This window comes from Fukomys damarensis, unplaced genomic scaffold (genome assembly GCF_012274545.1).
Source record: "Fukomys damarensis isolate Sample0158 unplaced genomic scaffold, DMR_v1.0_HiC HiC_scaffold_16, whole genome shotgun sequence".
Taxonomy (NCBI): domain Eukaryota; kingdom Metazoa; phylum Chordata; class Mammalia; order Rodentia; family Bathyergidae; genus Fukomys; species Fukomys damarensis.
Window position 1 is genome coordinate 65,359,218 of NW_022900928.1, and position 22,191 is coordinate 65,381,408.

The following is a 22,191-nucleotide window of genomic DNA, read 5'->3' on the forward strand; positions in this document are numbered from 1 at the left end:
TGGTACCAGGGATTGAACTCAGGTCCTTGCGCTTGCAAGGCAGGAGGCAGAACCACTGAGCTAAATCCCCTGGCCAGTTTCTTTTTTCTATTAAGATAAAAGTGAACTTCCCTACTGTGACCCAAGCCCCACAGCACCGGGCTCTTGCTCTCAGTTTCTCTGCCTCATCTGGCACTACTCTCCTAGAGCATTTCGAGCCCCTTCCTTCCACAGTATCTCTTTCCTGGCTCCCTGTTCCAGGGACACTGCCCAAGGAGCCCTGTCTAAAGCTCTGACCTCGCCTCCAACACACACTCTGCTAGTACTGGACATTTAAAACCTGCTGTTGGTGCTAAATCAGAGACACTTTTCTTTGTCCTGTGCATTGAACTCGGAGATCCTCTGCATTTTGTAGTCACACTAAATACCCTTTGCCTTGCCTCACTCAGCTGCTGATAACAAGAAGATGGGGAGGGGGTGTCCTAGAGAGAGTGCCTTTCTGTTTTGGCCAGTAGTTTGTAGGTGGGTTTGACCTTGTGTTTCCAAATCATCTTTGATGTTAGTGCAAAACAACTCTCTCCCACAATCCTGCTAGGCTAATGCATCAGAGTCAAATCTGGAGGGCTCTAGATGATTTTCCAAACTTGATCACTACCATCTCTCTGACCCCAAATAGCTGAACTCAGGGGCCTTATTTCTTTCCTTTCCTTTTTCAGCTCTCTCAGAGTACAGAGCCAGCATTGGTGAATATTGTCTCTTTTAATATTCCCTTTCATTTGAGCCTGGCTTTCCCAGATTAACATATTTCATTAAGGGTTCTCTCTCCCTTTCTTCATCAAAGGGTTTGTGATGCAAAATATTCTTCTTAAAAACTAAGGATGTGGCTGGGGAGATGTCAGCGCCTTCTGCTCTGGGGGATCCTTGCTGAGAGGGGTCTGGGTGTCTGGTTTTTCAGGAGCTACATTCACCATAGAGGTGTCATAGCTTGGAGAAAAGGAGCATTTAGCTGTCTGCACTGGGGAAACAAATCCATTTTGTATCTCTGATTTTTTTCCCTGCACCATGACTTTTAGCGCCCCACCCCCCAGCACAGAGAAAGGGTTTCCTAGGTCACAATAGCAGCTCATGACATCCCAACACCAGCCACACACCTGCACAGAATGTCACCACAGAATGACATGCCATACAGGTCTGGCTCCCCCCACAGGGAACAGCACAGCCCCAAGCCAGCCCACTCATGAGGCAGCTGCTGGGCTTGGAGGGCCATCCTCAGATAATCCATCCCTGCTTCTTGCTTGCAAATGGGGGCAAAATGTGAAGTCTGCATTTTTAAATCGGCCCAGCGCCATCTGATAGATCTGTGTGGACGGTGCTATTTATCATTCAGCATTCATGTATTATTACTCTGCTGCCTGGGGCCTGGAGAAGTCAGCATGAGCAGCATGGCTTAGAAAGGGCAGACTTGGTAATTTCCCTTGGAAAATTAGTACGATGAGCAACATGGCAGAAAATCTCACAAAGGGATGGGGAGGGGGAGCACAGAAAGAAATCAGGAACAGATGGCTGTTGGGACCAAGGACGGTGTGGTCTGGGTGTAGGAGGAAGAGGGAGAGGGAATGGAGGCACATGATGGACACCCATAAAAGTTTTGATGGTGCTAAGCATTTTTCTTTTTCTTTTTTTCTTTAGTACTGGGATTGAACTCAGGTCCTTGTGCTTGCAAAGCAGGCCACTGAACCACTGAGCTAAATCCCCAGCTAGGCATTTCTACATATGGCGTCATGTTCCTGGAATCCTCACAGTGTCCTGACAGTGGAGTGTCACCGTCTCCATTTTATAGACAAACAAAGTGCTCAAAGACCTTAAGTACTTGCTAAAGGTCAACTCAAGTCTTTGTCTTTGGGGATGACTCTCACGCTCTATTACACAGGTGCAAGGAGGTGTACTTAGCCACACACACTCATGTATGTTCACAGCCCCTTCTTCCTTTGAGTCATCCTTCATCCCTTGCATACCTTCCTCCATTCTGATGTGGTACAGTGTATTACCCTTGATCGGAGAGTGTTGTATAATGGTTCTGAAAGTGTGTGTGTGTGCGCAGTGTATAGTGTATGCTCTCACTTCAACCGCATTGCATGTCCAAGGGCAGCATTCTGTCTCTTTATTTATTTTTCTCTACCATGTGGCTGGTGCATGATTTTGCAAAAAAAAAAAAAAAAGGCACTCAGTACATATGACTGACAAGACACACATATTTCAAAAAATCCCATGGACTCGAAATTGCCACATGAGGTATTTGAGCTAGAACGGGAGAGAGACTTAACATCAAAGGCTCACTTGAGCTTCATGCTATCTGCTTTCTCAAGGCCTCCAAGCAATCCCACAAGGCAGGCATTCTGTTCCCACTTTACAGACAGAAGCTGTGCTGTGCTCACTGCCTCTGTCTGCCTCCAGTGACAGCCCTCTCTGGTGTTCTCAGGAGGGCTGACTGCAGTGGTCCCACCTGAAGGTACAGCAAGGACTCTGGGTGCTGCAGTTTCTTTCCTTACCTGTGCTAAGTGCTTAGGATGGGGACAGTATCTAGCCAAGCTGTTGTCATCCCCCCTCTCCCCTCCCCACCCATCCTGCCATTGCTGGCTCTGGGCTGTGGCTGCCCCATATCCCGCAGGGGAGCCCAGAGGGGTCAGGGGAAGACATGTGAGAAGAGCCTCTCTCTCCCCTGGCTGCTTCCCCTCTGCATTGTCTCCCAATCCCAGATATGTGATGTTCTCAGCAGCGCCCTGCTGAGCAGCCCTAAGGACAGCTTTCCATGCATTAGTGTGGTCAGTGGTGGTGGTGTGGCAAGCAGGCAGCATGGGGGTGGAGGGCCAGGACAGAGGTGGAGGGGAGTGAGTGACAGCCCAGGCAGCTGCTACCCACCTAGAAATGAGCTTGGGGTGAGGTGGGGACATGGAGCAGCACTGCCACTGTTTGCTCCAGGGTGGCTGTGCCCAACCCCAGAGACCTGAGATTCGTGGACAGGTGTACTCAGCCTCTCTCCCTGAATCCTTTCCTTGTCACTTCTGCCCAGCTGCAGGCTATGACAGCCCCTGTCTTTATTTCTTGGATACAATTTCTTCTACTCACATCCTCCTTCCAAAGGTGCCATGTTAGAAGCTCAAGTCTCTACCTGAGAGCTCAGACATTGTTAGCTCAGACCTTCCTCAATAGAATAAGAGCTCAACTTGGGTACTTCCTGCCCAACCATGCCCAAAGTGATTTATAGCCTTAGTGTCTATGAAGTGCATCCATAAAACCTGGGCTGGGCCACCACAACTCTCTGCCCCACAGAGCCTCAGTGGCTGGGCCACCTCAGAGCCAGCAGGATCAACTCTCTTCCAAATTCTCTTCTTTCCAAACCAGGAGCACCCAGATGACCAGGCAAACTAATGATGTCCCCACAGAGAAAGCCACTGCCCTGAGCTCAGCCTCTTTAAATTGCTATAAAATAGATCTTCCTTGGGCCAGGAATTTAGCTCAGCGGTTTGGTGGCCTGTCTTGCAAGCACAAGGACCCGAGTTCAATGCCCGGTACCAAAAACAAAAACAAAACAAACAAAAAAAGATCTTCCTTGAGAAGCTTGGCCCAGGGACAACCCTAGAAAGAAGCATCTGACACCCCACCCTATCAACCCTCGGTCTGCATCCTGGGTTCCTAGCCTGGGCAATGGCTCTCCCTCTGAAAGTGAAAGGTGCTTGTGCTCTGGAGGGTGTGGGTGTGTCTGTCTTACACCAGTTCTTCTGGGGGCTGCCCCATCACAGCCACAGGGCAGGGTAGGGTGTGAGATGCCAGGAGCCATGGCAGGCTGAGCTCTTGCCTCCTGACTTGGCACCCACCTGATTTGTTCTTGTACTCGATGTCAAAGCCCGTGATGATGCTGTTTCCATCGAATCTCTGGGTCCAGCGCAGGTTCATGCTCCGGGCCTTCACTTCCCGGATCTCCAGCTCTGGGGGATCAGGGGGCTCTGGGATGTGTCAGGAAAGGAGATAAAAATGAGAAAAGCAGCAGAGAGCTTGGCTTCCTGCTTACCTCTAGGGGTTGATGTTACCAGTGGTCTAACCAAGGACTCTGAAGGAAGCCAGTAGCCTGGCTCAGAGGCTGAGGAACCCAGCTTGGTCTCTTGGCCTTGTCTCTCTTCTTGGCCTGGGGGAGGCCAAAAGGTACATGTCTTTTTGTCAGGGACTCCTCAGAGCCTCTGGCCTGCTTCTCCCCCAGCTGACTCTCAACTTCCCCAGCTGACTTACTTTCTCCTTGAGTCTGGGCTCAGCAGCCTTCTGGACTCTGCAGTGTACTCTACAGGGGTTGTGGCCATCACAAATAGTTGCTGTGCACAGAGAGTGCTAAAAAAAAAAAAACCTGTCTTCCTTCTCTGGGCGGCAGGGACATGGAGAGAAGCTTTTCCCCACAAGGCTATCCTGCCATTTTCCACTGTGGTATGGGTGATGCCCCTGCTTTTTGAGATGGATTTGGCTACTGCACCCTAGGGAAACAGGTGCTGAAGGTAGGGTGGGGGGCTTTACCTTGCACAGTGAGCTGGATCAAGCCCCGATCCTCCCCATATGAGTTGATGGCATGGCAGCTGAAGAACACAGAGTCCCCACGGTCAGCTGGCTTCAGCTGGGAGGCAGCCAGTGGGGGTAAGAGAGGGAGGAAACAGGAGAGTCTTTCAGAGCCAATCAGCTGATGGGGGCCGCCCAGGGGGATCAACAGTTAGGCCATCGCATCCTGGGAGGAGGACCCACAGGGGACTTGGTCAAGGGCTTCTCTTCCTAGAGAGTCCTAGCGAGGCGATTGGAGGGGTTTGTGTAGGAAGGGGAGGTGGGAGGGAGGGAGGAGCTAAAGGGTCCCGGGAGGGAGAATGGAGACCACAGGTTCCAGAAAGGAAAGAGGGGTGGAAGAATCCATAGGTGATGACTGTGGGGTCGTCGGAAAGAAGTTATAGTGAGACTCTGGGTAGACACTGAGTAGAGGGTCCTGGGTAAAGCGAGATGGGTGGGAATAGTAGGTGCTTTTTGGTGTGGGGCAGGCCCCCCAGACTCCCCATTTTCCTTCTTTGGGTGCAGATGTAATATGGTGGGCTCCCCACTCCCTCACAGTGTCCCCGGGGCCTGGGGCTGAGCGCTCACCTTCAATGTAGAGACAACCTCGTCACCATTGTCCTTCGTGGCGATGGCGTACCGCATGACTCGGTCGGGGTCGATAACTGTGTCTCCCTTCTCCCAGCGGATGATGATGGGCCGCTCTCCCCGGGCTGTGCAGTTCAGCTCCTTTGCCTGGCCCTTGATGGCGATGGTGGTGTTGGGGTGGGAGGTGATCATGGCCGGGACTGGGAGGGGAGGAGGCGCAGGGGGCTGTGAGGGTCTCAGGGCCAGCCTGGGGGAGGCGCATGTGCTGCAGAAGCCCCTCCCTTGGCTGCAAGGCGCAGCTGCCACTGCACCTGGGCTTCTTACATCCCTTAGCCCTCCTTATGGATGCAGTCAACTCGGTTTCAGAAATATTTTTACATGCACAACATACATGAAATTGAAAAAAGAAAGTGGTTATACAGAAATATGGTTATGCAAATATTAAAAAGCAAACTTTAGATATTGTATATCACATACAAGGGGTAATGGCAAAAGAGAGTGAGTGTTTAAATTTAAAATACCTTATTACAGGAAAAGACACATTGCCAAGAATTATGGGATAAGTTGCTCAAAGTAAGGGGTGTATTTTGAGGGCGATTAATGGCAGTGTGTTTTTTTACTGTAATAAATTAAAAAAATTAAACATTCACTATATTTTCTTTCTTTTCTTTTTGGTGCTGGGAATTGAACTTGGGACCTTGCGCTTTCTAGGCAGGCAGTGGCACCACTAAGCTAAATCCCTGGCCACTGAATATTTTCTTATCGCATCTCATGTCAGTATGTACTCTTCTCTACTGCTCTTTATGAAGTGAGATCTACTGGTATGTCTTATAATTACTGTGTTATTTTTACCACTCTTTTGTAATAGCGATAAGAAAATGATATTTTGAGATATCTGCAATAGATGTGATTGCACATGAAAATATCTATGGACTTCTATTGGTGATGTAGTCACACATTCTGTAGCTGCTCAGGTTTGTGACTTTGTTCTCAATAGAAGGAAGTACTAAACTTCAGTTAGAGGTTGATAGGCCTGCCCTAAAGCAGTGGCTCCACTTGGTTGTCTACTGAAGGCTTGTTTATTCTTGCCTTGTTCTTTCTAACAAAGTACTGTAAGAGGCCCCTGGATGGCATCACTGTGATCAAAATCTTCTGGAGGGCTAATAGGTCCTTACCCCATCTTGAACTCTGACCCAAGAAAATCACCGAGGAGCCACCAAAGCCCTGGCAGATCATCAGGAAGCTCCTCCTGCTGGCCTGACAAGAGACATGTCAGCCATGGGCCCTTCCTCTGAGCTGAGCACTTGGCCAGCAGCTGGGGGAGGGAGAGGCAGGGGTAAGGGGATACAAGTGTTCAGTGGGAAGGTCACTATATAGTAAATAAAGAGAGGCCTGCCCTTGGCTGCAAGAATAGATGCCCACCCCCACCTTTGGGGCAGAGCCCTGACCACACTGGGTTCTGCAGAGCAAAGACAAGCTCACTGAAGCTCATTATTGGCCATCTTTGGAAATAATGGTACTGTGTTCTTTCCAGGAATGGGGTTTCCATTCTACCCCTACCCCCTGGCACTGTGTCTCTGCTCCATCTCACTGGCTGGCCCTTTCTCCTCTTTCCTTCCCAGTGTCCCCAGGACTTCTCTCTCTTCCAGTTTTAGAGATCTGCTTAGACAAGTTCTTCCTGCAAGTTCTCCAGGGACATCGGACATCTATGGGCAAATGAGCCTTTGGAGAAAGGGAGGAAGTGATGGAACTGCAGTGATGTGACCTGAGACGGCAGTGGGTGGGTGAGGGGACATTAGAACAGGTGCAGAGGGATGGAGGGTGGCTTCTGGTGCCCTGAAGTCACACCATGCAGACAGCCACATCCTCTGTTGTCGCCTCATTGGGGATTTGATGTTGAAGCCAGGCCTGGCCCCGGGGCCTTGCACCAGTGTCTCAGTACATTCCCCAGCCCCAGCTCATCAAATAATGAAGCAGATAAATTTTATAATGCACGGCATTACACTAGGATATACAATAAAATGTGAAAGACAAATAACGAGGTGCAAGTTATAATGAAGAAAAAGCCTGCAGTCAGAGACACCGGAGTATGAATTATTGACTAAGGTTTTACACTCTCAAGGATGTGTGGAGGAATATTTTTCCATCAAAGATTTGCATAATTCACTCGTATAAACCTGGTTGGAATATAGAGTGAGATTTTACATCAACAAGTCGGGCCTTGCACTGCAGATGCCTCCATTTTTCGCTGGAGGATTGAAATGCTGGGGGGTGGGGGCAAACAGGGAGGTTTCTGCTCTTCCTGCAGTGAGACAGCTGGGGACTGGGACCTGGACCCTTGGGTGGGTTAGGCTTGGAAGGTGTCCTGGGGAGGAGAAATCTTGCTCCTGGGAGGCCACTGCTGGGCTGTGTGTGTGTGTGTGTGTGTGTGTGTGTGTGAAGGAGAGTGCAGACAGGGCCAAGCCTCAGTACAGGCCAGTCTAGGAAAAGGGGGTGGAGAAGAGTTTTTATTTGGGCAAAGGACTTCCCAGCTCTGCGCCAAGGTGAGGATCTCAGGGCACATTTCTGCCTTTCATGCAGCCTGCAGTAACCTGTCTAGGGTCTGTAGTGGGTGTGGTGTGCTTGGGCTAGATGCAGCCTGGTACCAGGAGCCAAAACGTGGCCAGTGGGGCAGAGATCAGGTTTCAGACCCTGCTTGCCCCTCAGACAGGCTATATGCTGTTGAGTAGTACACAACATGTATATCCATACACACCTGTCCTGCTACAGGGAATTTTCCAATTGGGGTTGTTCAAAAACACATAGGTAGTCAGGAACATAAGGGTCCCCAGAGAGCCCTGGCCTCTGATCCTGTGTAACAACCACACCTGGGGTCTCAGGCTAGCTCCTTCCACCCTCTCACTAGCGGGCTGATTACTGGGAAGTAAGTGCCCCGCCACACACCCAATGTTCTCACTGGCCCATCCATGGAGAAGAAGAGAAGATCTTAAGGGCTGGGGGTTAGCAGGCCTGGGTTCTGTCCTGTTAGCACCAACCATGTGGCTTTCTACACCCCACCGAGTGGCTGTGAAGACAAGGGGGTACATAGATATGTGCAACACCTAGCAGAGGCCACACGGGAATTCTGGGTCCTCTGTCTACACTGCTGGTGGGAGAGTAAAGTAGTACAGCCACTCTGGGGATCAGCATGGAGATTCCGCAGAACCCTAAAAATAAGACTACCATTTGACCCAGGTATACTCCTAGGTATAAACCCAAAGGAATTATACAGGCAGCGTACTGCAGAGACACCAGCACACTCATGTTTTTCACGACATAATTCATGATAGCCAGTTACGGAGTGAGCCTGAGTGCCTGTCAGCGGACGAATAAAGAAAAGGTGGTACATATACACAAGGAGGATCACCCAGACATAAAGGAGAATGAAAGTATGCCATTGTCAGGAAAAGAGACAGAACTGGAGATCATTATGTTAAGCAAAATAAGCCAAATTCAGACAGACAAGTATCACAAGTTTCCCCCTAATAAATGTTGACCTGAAATAGAAGGCAGACTATTGGACTAGAGGAAGGGGGTTGGGGGTAGGTATAATGGAAGTATATTATATGCAGGTATGAAAATACCAAAATAAACCCCAATATACTATATAACTTATAAGCACTAATAAAAACATACATATTGGGAAAATTCTGGCTTCTTTTCCTGCTTCTAGGCTCTCACGCCCCTCTCCTGTTCTAAGGAAAGCACTGGCTAAACCCACATGCACCAAGTTGTTGACTTAAGATGTCACTTTCCAGGATATGCCACAGAATGATAGAACCCTAAAGCTGCAGAGCTCGGATAAAGACCTGCAGTGCTAAGTATATAGCCTGGAGCCACCTGTGGCTGTTGGGCACTTGAAACATGGCAGGTCCAATTGAAATGTGCTGTAAGTATAAAATATGAACTAGATTTTAAAAATGAAGGAAGAAAAGAAAGAGTATAAAAATATCTCAGTGTATTTTACATTGGTCCAATGTTAATATTTTAGACATATTGAGTTAAATTAAATGTATTATGTTGTTATTATTATTATTATTATTATTATTATTATTATTATTATTATTATTATTTTTGGTACTGAGGATTGAACTAGGACCTTGTGCTTGCCAGGCAGGCAGCAGAACCTCTGAGCTAAATCCCCGGCCCAAATTAAATATACTATTACAATTAATCTCATCTGTTTCCTTTTTACATTTCTGAACACATGACAACTAGAAGATTTTAAATTGTGTTACATATATGGCAGGGGTATAGATGGTCTACCTGGATCCTTCCTTTTACAAATGGAAAAACCGAGGCTACCCAGGGAAGGAACTTGCCCAGGGTCACTATTAGCAAGCAGCAGGCAATTTTAAAAAATGGGAAGTTGGGCATGGTGGTGTGTGCCTGTAGTTTCAGCACCTGGGAGGCTGAGGTAGGAGGATTTCTTGATCCTAGGAGTACAAGGCTATCTGGGTAATATAGTGAGACCCTACCTCCAAAACAAAAAGAAAAACAAGATGGGAGATTGCAGTACCTACATAGCACCCAAAGATATTATATCACTAATGGTGGATAAGAAGACTGCAGTGGGAGACCTGAACCCCAGTTCTGTAGGTCTTAGAGTTAAGAGTTCAGACTCCCCAAGAGACATTATGTCTTGTTCTAGGAACCCCACCTGACAAAAGACACAACAAGGTGGGGTGTGGGAGGAGGACTCGAAGGCTCAAACTATTCTGAAAACTGGGAATATGTAACCCACAGGGAGCGAGGGAAGTGTAGGTAGATGTATATGAAATCACACTAGGACATTTGATGTGAAGTTGACAGTTACATCAGGTCACAGGGAGGTGGACATCCAGATACACTGTTTGACCTAAGAAGGAATTTTCTAGTACCTTCTGGGGTTTAAGGAAAGGGGAATTGGGAAGCAGCAAGCTTCCTGTACCAGTTGACAACCAGGGGCATCACAAGGAAGAATCAGGCAAACCCCTGCTCTAGGCCCTGTCTCTGGGCTCTTGGGGATGTCTGGATCTCAGAGGGGCAGAAAAGATAACCTGGGAAACTGGTTGACTCTTCAGGGATTACATGACTCAGGTCCCTTGTACATAGGGTCTTCAGCGCCTTGTTCTGGGTGAGAGACAGGAAACACTCCTTCCTTCATCTCCCTGCTCCACAATCTTCCTGCCAAAAAACAGGAGCAGGATATACTCTGCCACTGTGTTCCTGGCTCAGGCCCTGTCCACCTCCGAGGACCTCAGTGCCCTCCTACTCCTACCAACAGGGGCTACAGCCCTTCTGGTTGCTGGACAGCTGGGTTTAATGAGGTAAGAAACCTCTTTTAGAGGGAAGGCCTGGCTGGGGTGGCTGGTGCCTCTGCTTGTCCTCCCCTCCTTGTTTCTTGCTCTGGGCCACAAGGTCTCCCTGCTCCACTGAACAGCAGTACGACAGAACCTTGCTGTTTGAAGACTTGCTGACATGAAGGCAGACCCCAAGAATTCCTCAGGGAGATGTTCACATGTAGACACCTGCAGGAGCATGAACTCTGATTCATTCATTGTCTCTTCACACACACACACACACACACACACACACACACACGGTGTGTAAAATACACCCCAACAGTCACAATCTCCTTCGCAGTCCCAGATCTGTCACCCTTGCTATATAAACCACAAAGCATCTCACACGCATGCCCTGATTAATTGTCACTTGCAAGTTAGTGCCCTGATGTGGTTGTTTAATACACATCTACCCACACGACCACAGTGCCACAGTGCATGCCCACTCCACACCCATACACACCACCCTTCCTCAGTCCTGTTCTCACGAGGTGCCATGCACATTCTAAGCCCTTTACACAAATGAACTGGTCAGAGCCAGGCTCTTACTCTGCTTCAAAGCAGAGAGTCTGGTGTCTTTCTCACTCAAGCCCTGGAGCCTCCTGCTTTGTCCTTGATGCTTGTGCTGGAGCAGGCAGTACAAACTGGAGGCCTTTGACCCTTGTCTCATTTTTAAGGGTTCCTTCCAACCCCAACCATGAGAAATAAGTCTTAGTTATTTACTGCCTATTTTTCAAATGAGGAAACAAAGGCTCAGGAAAGTGGCTCTTTCCCCTCTGAGCTGTGGCTGCAAAGCTCTGGCTGCCTCTTGCCATCTGCCTGCCTGCCTGCCCCCTTTACATAGTCTCTAGCTTTGGGACATGGAATTTGGCTGTCACCAGACAGCTGTGGACTCTCTGTGTCAGGGCAGCTCAGCAGGCGAGTTCTTAGGTCCAGGGGGGAGATCTGGGGAGTGGGAAGCTGAGTCCTGGGTGGAAAATGCTGGCAGTCATGAGAGCAATGCACTGCTCCGATAGGACACAGAGGCTTTAATGAGATACAGCCTCTCTGCTTCCTGCAATGTGATCCAATTAACAGCCAAGGAAACTGAATTTCTCTTTACGAAGCGATTTGAGGAGCAGGGAGGAGCCAAGAGGGCAGGGCTGTGTGACTCCCTGCAGGTGGGTGTGTCCTCTGTGCGAGTCCTGGTTTGAAGTAGGCCTGTCTCATTCAAAGGCCAGTGATTCAGTGCCTGGCACCGGAGCAGCAGAACCTGGGACGAACTCTGGTAGAGGGCCCACTTGTGCTTCGCTCACTTCCCAGGCTGACCGTGAGACTCCCAGTTCGGAAGCCTCCCCAGTCCAGGTCCTAGGGGGCACCTGGACAGCCTGCTTGGGGACATAGCTGGACCCACTCCAGGGCAGGAAATGGCCTCGATGGGTCACTGGGACTCAGACCCCTGCCTGTTGGCCCGCAGAGATCCCAGGCCTCCTCCTCTTGGTTCTGATGGGGCCTCAATGGCAGGCACACAGGAGAGGAAAAGGCAGCAGGCTGGAGAGCAGTCACCCCTCCCCGTGCTCCCAGGGCCCTCCCAGGGCAGCAAGCCGAGGGGAGAGGAAATCAATTTCAGAAACAAGACAGTTGTCAGAATCCGATGTTACCGGTTCCCATCTGTGAAATTACACGCAGGCCGGCTCCTGTCACCCCCAGGGTCCTGCCCCGACCAGCTGCTATTTACATTTTAATTTGATGTGAGAGGCTGATAGATTTTTAAAAGACCATGAGACAGCTCTGCTGCCTCACTCACCCACAGCATCCACACTTTCCCACGAGGCCCCAGGCTTGGAGGTGGAGTTCTGGGGTCCCCAGATACTGCCTGGGAAGTACAAACTCTGTGCTTATTTGGGCCTTGCCTTGATCCCCAATTTCTTGCTTCCTCTGGGCTCCAACCCCTAAGATGTCACAGGTCTACTTGCAATTTACAAAGCACGGGTACATCCTTCCGAGAGAGCTTCATTCTTATTAAGGAGGCAGCCTAGGGGCCATTAACCCAGCCATTTCCAATGAAGAAATGAAAGCTCAGAGAGGTTAAGTGATTTGTCTGAAGTCACACAGATGGTGAGCAATGGGCAAGGAGACCAAGCCCTGAGTCTCCTGGCAGTTCCAAGCTCTCTTTCTTTTAGTCTTAGCCCTCACATCTCTCACCTGGTTGCTTTTCCTCCTCTGCTGTGGATACATTTTGGGAGGAGTACAGGGGAGGCTGAAAACTAGAGCAGGGCCAGGGGCCAGGCCTGGGTAGGCTGGACTTGAGGCTGGGCGGAAATGGGGCTAGGGTAAAGAGTCAGTCTTCCCCTAAGTCTCCCTCCCTCCCTCTCTTCCTTGGTGATTGGAGCTCAGCTGGTGTTTCTGACAGTTCCCAAGTCACCAGGGAGGTAAGTTTCAGTTATGAATCCCCAAAGGAGAGAAGCAGCGTGTGGGAAGGAGAACGCAGAAGAAACAGGAGGAGAACGCTGCTGGCTGTCGGGGAGGCGGACATAATGCAAGGGAGTCACATTCTAAAGGCAGCTTGGGCATGTCATTGTTACCCCATTCATGACTGAGGGTGTAATAATCACTGTCACAGTGCATATTGATTTTATTGAGGGCTCACTTTATGCCAAGTGCTGGTCAGTTCTTGTTCATGCATTGACTCACTTAATGCTCACAGTAACCCTCTTTTTATTCCCACTTTAGTTAGAGAAACTGAGGCTTAAGAGAAGCAAATAGCTGAAGGTCACATAGCTAGCAAGTGACAGAGCCAGGGCCCGATCCAAGGCATCTGGGGTCCTACCCATGGTGTGACACTGGCCAGAGGACAGTAGATAGTGAAGCAGAGGCCTGGGAAGGGGAGTGCCAGAGCTGAGCTCTTTTGAAGAGAACTGTAGGCTGCTTGGCGAGAGGATTGGTCTGGGAACTGGGGAGCAAGGGATGTGGCCAGACTGCTGTCCCAGGGGGGTGGTCTGGGGGGGGTAGGAGGTCTCCAGGCCTCGCTACATGTGAGAACCCACTGAGAAGTATTGCAGAATCTTACTGTCCAGACCTCCCTCTCAGAGGCTCTGATTTAATCTGTCCAGGGGTGGGCCTGGGTCTCTGCATTCCTTAGGAGCCACCCCCACTCCCAGGGGGTTCTCACACATGCCCCATGCAGGATGGTCTCAGTTAACAAGATGAGAAGGGGAGCGAGGTCACGGTGTTCTTCACCATCCCCAAGGCAGGGACTTTGCTTTCTCAAGAAGTCCTTCAGGTGGTCTAATGGGATTCTCTCCAGGGTCTCACAGAGCTTTTGGCTAAAAGGGATGGGTATGCTGAAATGTGTTTCCCCATGTCTTCTTTGTCCTCTGGAAGAGGCTTTTCCCAGAGAGCAGTGCTCCAAAGGCGAGAGCTCTGCATACCCCTGTTGGTGAGAAGGGGCCCCTCACTCAGGAGAGAGAGGATCTCCTTGTTTCAGAAAGGATTATATGTAGCCAGGAGGGGAGCGTGGCATCCCCTCTAGCCCAACCCACTCCCCTCTCTCCCAGAAAGGCTTGTGTTTCTGCTCCTTGTTAACAAGCTCCAGACAAGAGCCAGCCCTGTTTGGCAGTGTGAGATAAGCCGCCACAAAGGGGCATTGTTGGCATGTGGGTTGGTGGGCCTGGGGCGGGTGTGAGCAGCTTTGCTGAGCCTTGGTGGCAGCAGCTCTGGGCTTCCCCTGGGACAGGCAGAGGGGTGGGGGGGGGTGCTGTCTGTTGCCTGCTTTGTTTTTCCCTTCTTAAAGAGCTAGGGCCATGGCGGTGTTAATTTGATTGCACCCATTTCGGCTTCTTGTCTCCCCTGATTAGCCCAGCTCTACCTGAAGCATGAGATTAATTCAGATTGCATGGAAGCAATCAGCCTTGCCTCCGAGAGCCAGCGGGGAAGTGTCCGCAGAGTCGGGGGGCCCCTGGGACCCTCAATGTCCATGCCCAGGTACACGGGAATCCGAACTGGCTGGACTGATGTGTGTGTGGAGAGGGTTGGGGTAACGGTCACAGAGAATGGTGGGACCTTGGAGGCTGGGGATGCAGACCTGTTTCTGCTGCATGGCGAACCCAGGAGAGACCCTCAGATTCACCAGGCCTTACTTTGTTTAGCTATAAAATAGAATCACTCACTTCCTCTTGGTTGCTTGCCAAGGAGGACAAGAGGTGGAGAAGCAGTGTTCTCAAATATAGGGGGCCTGCACCCTCATCCTCAGTGTGCCTCTGGTCCTCTCTTTCCTTGAGAATTTTGGAAAAATGATAGTAACATTTACTGAATGCTTATTATGTGCCTGCACCATGGTTAATGCTTTCTGCAAATTAGCTCATTAAGTCCTCTTCCCCCCATAGCCCTAGGATGCAAAGTAGTTTTAGAGATGAAAGACGTGAGTCTGATCACCAGAATTCTTTAAGAAACAGCAGGAGACAGGGCCATCTTTCTTTGGTCACTTGGGGAAAGTACTTTGGGTGATTGCTGTAAATACCTTAGAGCTGGGATTGGCAAACTTTTTTGTGAAGGGCCAGATTGTACATATTTTAGGCTTTGCAGGCCATAGGTCTCTGCCACAGCTACTCATCTCTGCTGTTGAACCTCCAAAGCAGCCACAGACAATTCAGCATAAAGAACAGGTGTATGTTCCACTTACAGAGGACAGTCCACTGGCTAGATCTGGCCCCCAGTCCCACTTATAGATCCCTGCTCTGCAGCTGAGCATGAGGGAGGGGGTGGGATTGTAGACTCAATGTCCTAGAAGTTTTTGTTTCCAGTACTAGGGATCAAATTCAGGACCTAGCACTTGTGAGCAAGGTGTGGTGCCACTGAGCTAAATTCCTGGCCCTAGAAGGAGTTTTGATCAGAAGACTACTTGCATTTAGGAGGAGCTGTTGTGTGAAGTCGGGAAGAAGAGCATTTCACCTGATCCCTGCCAGCCACACAGTGATTCATGAATTGCCTAAGCGGGTGGGGCCTGAGGGTTATCTGGTCTAGCACACAGCTCTAGATGGAAACACTGGCAGTGTCACCCAGTGTCTGGCTGCCTCAGGGCACCCATAGCCTCTCTTTGCAACAGCACCCATGCGATCTCTCCATGTCCACCTACGTCACTACTGTGGGTGACATTTTACCCCCATCTCTCAGCCCTTGATTCCCCTGGCCTCTTTTGTGCAATCCATCAAGATTTGGTATTTGTTCTCGAGAGAACCCCTCTGTCTCTCCAATCCCTGCTCAGGATTCTGATGTCATTCCTCTGGTCTAGTATATCGCGGCAGACTTTGGTGCCACTCTTCCCACCCACACTCAGCCCCTAATCTCCAGCTGCCACCCTCTGGTTAGGTACCCTGTGCACTCTGCCCATACGGGCTTCCTGCCCCAGCGCCTTCACTCAGCCGGCTCCTCCCACCTGGAGGCCTCCTTTCTTCCTTTGCCTGTTCAGGAAAAGTCCTTTGCCCTGACTATTCTTTAAGGATCAACTCAAGCCTCACTTCTCTGGGAAGCTCGGTCTGTCCTTTCTTTTGTTCCTTCTCTAGTCTAACATTCACGATCTCATTTTTGCAATCACATTTTAACATGCAGTCTTGTCTCTCTTTTTTTTTTCCTGAAAGTTAGTTTCAAAGTCCTAACTAGTCTGTAAATTTCCAAAGGGCAGGGATAGTGATTTAATCTTGCCTTTCTCTGTTTCAGACTGCTATCGTTTTGATATAGTTGTAGTGTGTCCCCTAAGGGTTCACGTGTTTGAATTTTTTCTTTTTTATTGAGTCTATTGGTACATTTTAGGTATACAGTACAGTTACATTCATCACTGGGATCTTGTACCTTTACGTGACAGATCTTGGTTCTCAGCTTTCACCCATTCCCCTGCCCTCCCTTCTCCCTTCCACCCTCCCCTATTTACAAAGACTTCATTTCCATATTTTCCTTTTCTCATAATTTTTCTTTTCCCTTATTTTCTTTCCTCTACCCTTCTTCCCACTTCCCCTACACCCTTACATGTGTTTGAATTTAATCCCTTTTGTGTGGTATTAAAAGGGTGAAAACTTAATCTGACTATGATGTGGACCTTTGGTAGGTGATTAGGATTAGATAAGGCCATCAGGGTGGGGACCCTATGATTGAATTCTGGTGGCTTTCTGAGAATAAGAGACCAGAGTGCTCTCTCTCTCTCTCTCTCTCTCTCTCTCTCTCTCTCTCTCTCTCCTCCCCTCACCCCTTCCCCTCTCTCTTTCTCTCTCTTATGCCCTGCATCACTCTAGTACACTTCCAGTAGGACAGACCTCCAAAACCATGAGCCAAAGTAAATTTATATTCTTTAAGATGTGCCCAGCCCATGGTATTATGCTATTAGCAACAGGACAAGAATGAACACTTAGACCTTGATGCCATGCCGGGCACGTGGCTATTCAGGAAGTATGTTGTTGTTGCTTAGCCCATGCAACAATTTATTTTGCCCCTGTCCTTCAGAGGGGCTTCAGGTATAAATGGGGAAGCATCTCTGGGCAGGCTTTAGAGGCACTGCTTAGTTCCCTGCCTACTTTCATTATCGTATCTACTAAATTGAGTGACCCAGTGATTACCTTGGCTCTCTTGGTCTGGGGCATATGGAACAGTACCTTTACTTTGGTTGACATGTAGGGTGCACATGATTCTGTTATTCATCTATCTGATCTGCCCTGAATGATACCTTGGAGCCCAGATCCATCTGGAAACTCTTCAGTGTGGTCTCTGAACAAGGACTGTAGAGGTGACAGTGATGATGTGTTTTATGCAACCACTGCCAAAGCCTCTAAGTAAAGAAAGGCCTAAGTGAGACCCTTGGGGATAGATGCTTTAAATTGGAAGTGGAGGTTGCATGTTCAGGGTCATTCCTCCTATCCCTTCAATAAAATCCCCTTGACTATTAGGGACTTGTTGCTGTGGTGATGAGAGGGGGTGGGACGAGGGTAGGGGGACTTTCCACATGAAAGCTGTCTTAGTCTACCTCAAAACCTAGCCAGTGTCCCTTTTGGGGCTAGGTTTGTGATACGACATGGATTACTCCAACAATTCTGTTGGTGCCATGAGGTCAGCAAAATCTCCCATTTCTTGGTTCTTACTCATTTTCATCTTTTCTAAGGCCCCCCCTGAAACACTAGGGCTACAGTTTCTGAAAGACAGGGCCTGTAACTGGCAGCACATGCCCTGGGGTCTCCATTGGCTCAGTGGAATGTGACTCACTTGTAGGGTTCTGTTAATGCCTAGGGGATAGAGGAAAGTAACAGAAGGATGATGACTCTTCTGCACAGAGGAGCCCTTAGGTCCTAGGGATTGTGAGTAACAGATCCTAGTTTATGCAGGGGATAATGGGCAGCAATGGTATGAGAACTCCTCCATGATCAGACCTTTCTTGTCCTCTCATTGAACTACTTATTTTGGCCTCCCTGACCCTGCAGAGGATGGGTGAGCCTGGAGGTGCTGTAGATCCTTCAGCCAGGGCTCGGAGGTGTTGGCAACTCCTTGATCCTCCAATATGGAAGTTGCAGTGGAGAGGCTGGCCTGGGGAGAGGATGTGTCCAGCCTTTCTCCTCACCTCTGTTTAATGAAGCAGGAGACAAAGTGTTGCTCCTTACTCAATAAAGTCTGAAAATCAATAAGGCCTAAGAACCAGCTGGATAATCATCGCCATGGAAATGATTACAGTGACTCATTTCTCCATCCCCTCCCTCTCTCCCTCACCAGGGGTGGAGAGGCCAGCTCCCACCTGCAGAGTGGATCCCCTGGCTTGCCATAGGACAGGGTCGGGCCCTCTCAGCCACTTTGGTGCTGGGCAGGTGAGGCTGACTGATGACTGTCACCTGGAAGAAGAGACAAGGCAGCAGTCTCTTGATTCCACAGCTGTGGCAGGGCCAGTATGACTCAGCTCACAGGCCTCAGCCTCTGAATTCTGCTCACCGCTTGGCTTTCCTGTCTCTCCTGCAAATGTTTACAGGTTCAGCAGAGGGTCTGTGTCCCCACTTCTCACCTAATTGGGGGGAGCTCATAAAGGTCAAAGGGGGAGTGAGGGAAGGACCTGTGACAGCAGCTGTGGTTAGACCAGACCTGTGGGTTGGGGCCCAGTCAGCAGGTCAACCTCCAGCATGGACTGCCAAAGAGGGCAGAGGCCTGGGCTGAACTGGGTACCGAGGGTGAGCATTTCCACCTGGGGTGGGGGAAGGAGCAGGGGCCGATCAGCCCCAGCCCCCAGGGAGCTTCTGTTTGGAGAGGAGACAGGACCTTCTATCAGGTGACACTCAGGGAAACCTTGGGCCAGTTGCCTGACCTTTTGTCTCAGTTTATCATCTGTCGAGAGGGGCACTGTGTGGGGAGCCATCCTAATCCATGTGTCCTGGCCCCATCAATGTGTCTTGCAAGTAGGCCCTCTCCGGTCGAGGATTTCTCTGGTGGCTCAGCACATCAGAGGAAGACCGTCTGTGAAGGAGGTGTTGGGAGGCACTGGAAGCAAGCACAGAGCATTTGGGCAGGGAATTCTTGTGTACCTATAGTGTGGTCAGGAGAGAGATCTGTGGGCTCCGGGCTGCTATCAACTTTGGTGCATAGACTCCTCAATCTGCCCTGTGGGGCAGGGGTCCCAGTCACCCACCTCTAAGGGAGGTGCTGCTTCTGTCTTACAAGGAGAGATTTTCACTGGGAAAATGTGAATTAAGACCATGTGTGGTTACCAGACATGTGGTCACGTTTTCTAAGGTTTTGCATCTCTCACCTTGGTATCTATGGTCAACCACAGCAGGTAAACTGGTGTCTTCTGCCCCAAAGCTTCCTTTCACAGTGCAGGATTCCTCCATCTCTTATCCTCCTAGAGTTTGGCCTCATCTCCTCCCTCTTGACATCCTGTGACTCTGCAGGGGTGTGTGCTCGCTGAGGGCTCTTGGATCTCACTTTAATTGGTCTGACATTTTGCTAAACAAACAAATCAAACTCAGACCAAATACAGAGCCCTTACAGATTTAATTGGCCATGGGCTTTGTCTGAGGCCCAATCACTGGAGCCTTCACAGAGGTGGAGGGGAGTTCAGGGGCAATAAGAGGAGTCTAATAAGGTAACCTGCTGGACGAGGGGCCGGCAGAGTCCCTGGAGGCACTGCTGCGTGGTGGCAGTGTCAAAACACAGCCAGCCTCCTTTGTACCTGCCTCTCACTGAAGAGTTCTCTTTGAAGATGCTTTATTTTTTCCCCATGGCAGTTGGACGAGCAATTGCCGCCTCCTCCTTTCGGTCATTACCTCTTTTTAAATATATTTTAAAAGAGAGATGAAAGGCAGCTCTGTGGATGTGGTTATTTTCTTCTGTTAATTACATTTATTTTCAACCAAGTTCTGGGAGGCAGTCTGGTGCCCTGAAACGAGCATGCATGCTGCTAGAATCATGGTTTGTCTAAGTCGGAAGGGCTCTTGGATCATCTAGTGGCTAGATTATAGTTTATGCCTCGGAAAGTAAGATGAAGAAATCGAGGTCCAGAGGAGGGAAAGGACACTCATATACTTGCTGGACTGCTCAGAGGTAGGACTAGTGGCAAGACTTTGGACTCCCAGTTTGTGCTTCTTCTACAAGACCAGGAGTCTACAGTGGTGAGTTCTGGTCTCATCTGGGTTAAACTACCCAATGACCTTGATCTAATACATTAATTTCTCTGAGGAGTTATTGCCTGCCAACCTCGCAGGCAAGGTATGGGGAGAGCTTCAAAGACTGTCAAGTACAAGCCAGGTGTGGTGGTGCATGCCTGTAATCCCAGCTCTCGAGAGGCTGAGACAGGAGGATCACTATGAGTTTGAGACCAGCCTGGACTACATAGTGAGTTCCAAGTCAGTCTCCACTACATAGTGAGACCCTGTCTCAAAAACAAAAAACAAAAAACAAACCAAAACAAAACCCCCCCAAAACAAACAAACAAACAAACAAACAAACAAATAAAAACTGTCAAGTGCATGGGCTTAGGTACTCATGGGGCTCAGCTCACTGCAAGATTCTGGGTCAGGGAGGAGTGGGTCCAGCCTGGCCTGGCTGATTGTCATCAAGGATGTCCATGGACTTGGAAAACCACTTGCCTGCTCTAACAAGTCCTTAGCTCCCTGGGGCCCTGTGATGGTTAATTTTAGGCATCAGCTTGACTGGATTAAAGAAGATTTAGAGAACAGGCAGAACATTATTTCTGGTGTCTGTGAGGGTGTTTGCAGAAGAGACTGGCATGTGAGTTGGTGGACTGAGTTGGAGAAGATTCACCTCAATGTGGGCACCATCCAATGAGCTGGGGACCCACACAGTACAAAAAAGGCAGAACAAAATGATTTCTTCTCTCTCCTGGAGCTGAGACACTCTTCTCCTGACCTCGGATACCAGGCTCTGGATTCTCTGGCTTTTGGACTCTAGGACTTATACCAGTGACTCCCTGGGTTCTCAAGCCTTTGGCCATGGACTGAAGGTCACAGCATCATCTCCCCTAGTTCTGAGCCCTTTGGTCTTGGACTGAGTCAGCATATCAGAGTCTCCACCTTGCAGATCATTAGTTGTGGGGCTTCTCAACCTCCATATCTGTATGAGCCATTTCCCCTGATGCCCTCTCATCCACCCATCTATCCATCCTTCCTATTTACTTATCTATGTCCTGTTGAGACTGTCCCTCTGGAAAACCCTGCCCAATACAGGCTCTAATAGAGTTTTTGCATGCCAATTCCTCAAGAATTAAGTGCGGGATCCCAACCTCTGCAAGACCCTTGGCCTCCTGGAAAGTTTAGATCCTGGTATCAGATCAACATAGGAAGAGCACACCTAGCTCTCAAAGCTCACAGCACCTCACATTTCGTACTCCCTGTCCATCTTCTCCTTTACTCACTGCCAGACACCCTAAGCTCTCACCTCACTGGAGGACATTCATGGATTCCCTGCCCCCCCATCCTTGCTTGAGAAATCCCTCAATTCTGTAACACCGTGACCCTCCCCGCTTTTGGCTCTTGTTAGAATCCTTCTCACCTTTCAAGCCCTCCTTAGAGACTATGGCTTTTGTGAGGCCTCAGTTGACACCTGCTTACTCTCCCCTAGGGTAAAATTGATGACCCCCTCCCTAATTCTTTTTGAATCACTTTGTTTGCAGGCTTTTAAGGCACTTATTGTTTTGTGTGTTATAGTTATTTTCAGTATATTATTTCCTTTTCATGATTCTAAATTCCCTGACAACAGTGACACTTTCATACTTATCAGGAGGTTTTCAGTGCTTAAAACTAACAATTATTGAATGTGTGCTCTGTGGCAAGTACTGTCTTAACTGTTGTAAGTGCGTGATCTCATTTAAACCCTACCAATAAGTAAAAAATACAGATGCTCCTTGACTTTCAAGGGGGTTACATTTTGATAAACCCATCATGAGCTGAAAAATATCTTGAATTGAGAATGCTCAGAACATACCTAACCTACTGAACATCCTAGCTTAGCAACACAGTACACTGCAGAGTGCTGAGAGGTTACCTTTGTGATCTCAGGGCTCACTGCCACTGCAGGATCAAAGTTCAAAATTCAAAACACAGGGTCTATTGAATGCATGTTACTATTGGACCATTGTAAAGTTGAAAATTACTAAGTTGCAGACTGTTTGTATTGTAATTCCAAATTTACAAAGACACTAGGGCTTACAAAGATTTTTTGTTCTAGA

General features: G+C 49.1%; 1 protein-coding gene across 4 annotated transcripts in view; it reads right to left on the reverse strand.

The window, feature by feature from the left end:
* The window catches only part of Dscaml1 (DS cell adhesion molecule like 1), a 299,015-nt gene that overhangs the window by 41,291 nt on the left and 235,533 nt on the right, over positions 1–22,191 (reverse strand). For all 4 annotated transcript variants that reach the window (XM_010629475.3, XM_033764362.1, XM_033764363.1 and 1 more), the window contains 3 exons: positions 5,146–5,345; positions 4,540–4,636; positions 3,855–3,983 (listed from right to left, as the gene is read on the reverse strand). In XM_010629475.3, coding sequence (XP_010627777.2) covers positions 3,855–3,983; positions 4,540–4,636; positions 5,146–5,345 — 426 coding nt within the window. The remainder of the gene's footprint in view (positions 1–3,854; positions 3,984–4,539; positions 4,637–5,145; positions 5,346–22,191) is intronic.